Below are 4,086 nucleotides of genomic sequence, written 5' to 3' on the forward strand. Positions count from 1 at the left end.
TGTGTGTGTGTGTCAGCAGAGCTCCAACTCTTTACAGTTCAGGTTTTTCTTCTTCTGACTTCACATTAAAGCATTTGAAGTCCTCCAGGCTTTTATTTTGAAACCATCCACCCTCTCTCTCCTCTTCCTGCAGATGTGCACTCCCAGAAACACCCCCGCCACGCCACCCAACTTCCCCGATGCCATCACCATGTTCTCCAAACTGCGGGCGTCCGAGTGTGGCTCCGGCAGTGGGCCCTCCCAGGTGTCCATGGCGTGCTCTCCACCAACTCACTCCTCCACGGCGGGATTCGGCTCCTTCTGGGCGTCCTCGCCACCCAGCCACCAGCCGGCCTGGCTGCCCCCGTCATCGCCCACGGGCCACCACATGCATCACAATCACTACCACCACATGCAACAGACTCCTATGTGGCCCCCCGTCTCCCAGCCCACCGGCTCCCAGCAGCCTCCTGTTGTATCGGCACTTCATGGACAGAGATGAGGCTGAGCGGCGGGCTGAGTGAGCTCGGGCAGGGCGGGAGGGTCTGGGGTTTTAGGGGCGGGAGGGGGGAGGATTTCTTGTTTCTCGTTTCTCTGAACTGAACACGAGCAGTTTGGCTTTGCTGCGAGCCGGAGGGCGACACTGGAGGGTCTCCGAGGACACTGAGAAACTGAACCCAGCCACGCTCTGAGCAGAACCCCAACAGAGCACTTACCGAGGATCGGAGCCATGAGACGTGATTTTTAGAGACTCTCTTTTCATTTGTCAGAAAAAAAATCAGACAGGAAGTCGACAATAAACCAGCAGACCAAGAGGAGGACGAATCAGACGTGTGTGTGTTTGGAGTACAGATGTGCATCAACAGGTCAGGTTTCCGCCCAGGCTGCAGACACTAACGTGATGTCAGAGACGATCCCAGTTTGTGCTTCTCACTGAGTGCTGAGTTGTTTAAGGAGGTTTTTCTGAGCTGGATGGAAAAATGTTGAGTTTGCTGCACACCTGCCAGATGTGAACACAGCTGGAAGTGAGAAACTGTGCCTGAGGCAGAAAATTTAAAATAAATGTAATCTTGTTTATGTCCAATGATTCTTTTTTTTTTTTTTTTTTTTGTCGTTCTCTTTGCTTCACGATTCCTGTTTCCACCTCCTGAATCTACAGATTTTTAATTCCACTTACAAATAAATAAAACTAAACACCTGCTCTGATTCTTTCACATCTGCTGATGTGATGAAATGAACCGCAGATATGAGAAGGTTGGACAGAACGTGACGTCCTCAGTCTTCATCTGACAGTCAAAGCGTTACCTTTGTGCACAGCTGAGGTTCTTTCAGAATGATTCAGGCTTTTCTTTACTATTTAAATCAAAAATTGGACTTAAATCATCAAGTTTGTGTTTTGTCATGGAAACTGTAACACCATCATAGACTGTATATAAAAGATGGACATCACCCATTAATTTGAAACGTCCTGTTTTAAAACATTCAGTTGGCAACTTTTACTGAGTGACTTTGACCATAAACTTATCAGGAAAGTACAGCTGAGGTCAGAGGTCAAGTGAGCAGTAAGTAAAAGAGTCGCCCCCTGTTGGGCATTAGCAGGAATGCATCATTTTCAATGTTCGTGCCCAGAAGCCACATCAGTCTTTCATGAGCAGTGCGTGCATGTGCTTCGGGGCACAAATTAAAAAAACGAAACCTAAATATCTCCTCCTTTTTAAAAACAATTTCGTATCTTTGTTTGGATTGAGATCTTTATCGTGCAGCAGATTTGATATTTTTTCATTGCACTGATATAGATGCACCGATGTAGACGAGCTCAGTAATGTTCGCCGACGTCTGTGGGTGGGGTCAGCTGTGATGATGAGCTGAGTGCGGCGAATAAATGACAGAAGAAGAAGAAGAAGGTCAAAAATGAGCTGAGATGGAAAGTTTGCAATAAGCTGCTGATGTGAAGCCGGATTAGAGAGCAGAACTCGAGCGTCCACTTTTCTGGGTTGTAAATAAAAAGATTCCAGTTGAACTTCTGAGAGCGCTTCTATTTTTTTTTATGTCGGCTCCTCCGCCATGTGTCTGCGAGAGGTTAAAGGTCGACTCGGCAATTTCCACACAACCTTTCAGACAACCAAACGCTCCTACCTCCACCTGTGTGAGTGGGCGGGGCCCCGCGCTCGCTCTGAATGTACTCCGCAGGACTTCCTGTTTGACAAGTCCTGCATGCGTCACGGCGAGTAAAATAAAGTTGCGTTTACGTCACGAGGAAGAAGAGTGAGGAGTTTTCAGGTTTTGTTCTGACAATCAGCCGTTCGTGAACAGCGTTTATTCGCTGCAGGAGGGGCGTGTCGGTCTCTGACATCGGAGACTCTCAGATTTAAATGATGCGAGGGAACTCGAGCGCCGTGAGCTAACAGGCTAAACGCTCAGCTTTACGGCAACGCCTGCACGCTGTCAGACTTTAATGTGACGTAACGCTGTCCAAACGCTGTTTACGCCAAATTCCTTTTTACAAAGCGAGGACACTTTAAGCAGAACGTCGCGGCGCTGAAATGGTGGGAAAATTGTTGCCACAGACGTCGTGTTTGACTCGTCTGGGTTAATGCGATGGTGTCAGGTTGTAGCTGTTCGTCTCTGCAGAAATCCAACCCTCTGAGGAGCCCACGCGTTAACCCTGAAACTGAACTTTATGAAGAGATTTGCTTAAAATGAACTAAGAACAGATTCTTAATCAATCGTTAACAGTTTAATCGACACTGGTTCGATTGTTGGAGCCTCGATCGGCTCCACTGGTGGAAGCGTAGCCGAGTATTTAGAGTTAAAGATGTAAATGTAACAGTCTTACAGCTGAGTCGTTGGAAAAGTTTAAGCGTGAAACATTTGGACTGAAGATCAACTAATGATCGGCTGATCGATCCCTTTTAAAGTTGAATGATTTCCAGTCCATCATGTCAGTAAACGCAAGTTTGGCTTTAAAAAACTTGGAAAATCAGATTTTTTCCAAGTACAAAATTTCACATTTGCGACTGAACCCACCAAAGCTTTGATTTATGGGCTCAGTCGTTGGTGGATCGCACAGCCGCCGCCAGCTTTTCCACAGTGAAACGCGGAGGTCAGTGGACGCCTTTCAGGGTCCGAGCTTTTAAAGAGACCTTTTCCTAAAAGTCTTATCTCTGACGATGCGTTCGCTGACCTCAGGGCAAATTTTTTCCAGTCTGAACTCGTTCTGGACGAGTTGAGGCAAATGAGGAGCGGCTGGAAGGTGACCTCCCGCCTGGTTTGTTGTTGCCGACGATCCGTGGGGTTCGGAGGCTCTGTTTGAGATTCCCGCAGCGTGGATTAACCGGCCTGTCCACTCTGCTCCTACTCTTGTTTTTGCAACATATTTTAGGCCTTTCAAATCCAGCCGAGGACTTTACAAACTGGTCGAAGGGTCATTAAAATATGTTTTTAGCTCTGGTCACTTCCTCACAGACTCTGATCCACGACTCTGTTTTAGAGATTTCGCTCATGAACTTTTTTTTCACTTCCTTTGTTTAAATTTGTATTTATATGTTTAATAAAACAACTTCTGATGTGTACTTCCTCTGGGCTCTTCTGTCTTTCTTGGCAGTGTTTAGTCACGCCACACCTATTTTAGTTTTACTGTAAGAGCGAAAGAAAGACGGTTGTACTTCTTTGCATTTGAGTTTGAGGAAGGATGTGGTCGGGCCGGGTGTCAAACTGAAGAGTCAGTAAGAACCAAAGTAACGTGGATTAATGAGCCGCTGCTGAAAGTGAAGCGAACGCAGCTATGTGACACATGTAAATAAGGAAGGATACGCCATTACACGAACGGGACGAGATTTCAGGAACTTTTTCCTGTTGGAGCGGCTCCAGTCTGACGAGTTCACAGCGTCCTCCGCTTGACTGATGTGAACTTTAAAGGCCTGCTTGGCCACATTTAATAACTAGAGATGGCACGATACCACTTTTTTATGTCCGATACCGATATCATAAATTTGGATATCTGCCGATACCGATATGAATCCGATATAGTGTTTTTTAATCAACAGAACTGTTTTTTAAATATCTTGCTGCATTTTGTATAAGTTCATACTCAAGTTTAAAACAACA

At 46.2% G+C, this 4,086-nt stretch overlaps 1 protein-coding gene across 1 annotated transcript in view; it reads left to right on the plus strand.

The window, feature by feature from the left end:
• ubald2 (UBA-like domain containing 2) overlaps positions 1-1,178 on the plus strand; it is an 8,219-nt gene extending 7,041 nt beyond the window's left edge. The window contains exon 3 of the mRNA XM_005747724.1: positions 134-1,178. Coding sequence (XP_005747781.1) covers positions 134-481 — 348 coding nt within the window. The 3' untranslated portion in view covers positions 482-1,178. The remainder of the gene's footprint in view (positions 1-133) is intronic.
• The last annotated feature ends 2,908 nt before the right edge of the window (positions 1,179-4,086 follow it).

This window comes from Pundamilia nyererei, unplaced genomic scaffold, assembly GCF_000239375.1.
Source record: "Pundamilia nyererei isolate P.nyererei 1_Seehausen unplaced genomic scaffold, PunNye1.0 scaffold00202, whole genome shotgun sequence".
Taxonomy (NCBI): Eukaryota; Metazoa; Chordata; class Actinopteri; order Cichliformes; family Cichlidae; genus Pundamilia; species Pundamilia nyererei.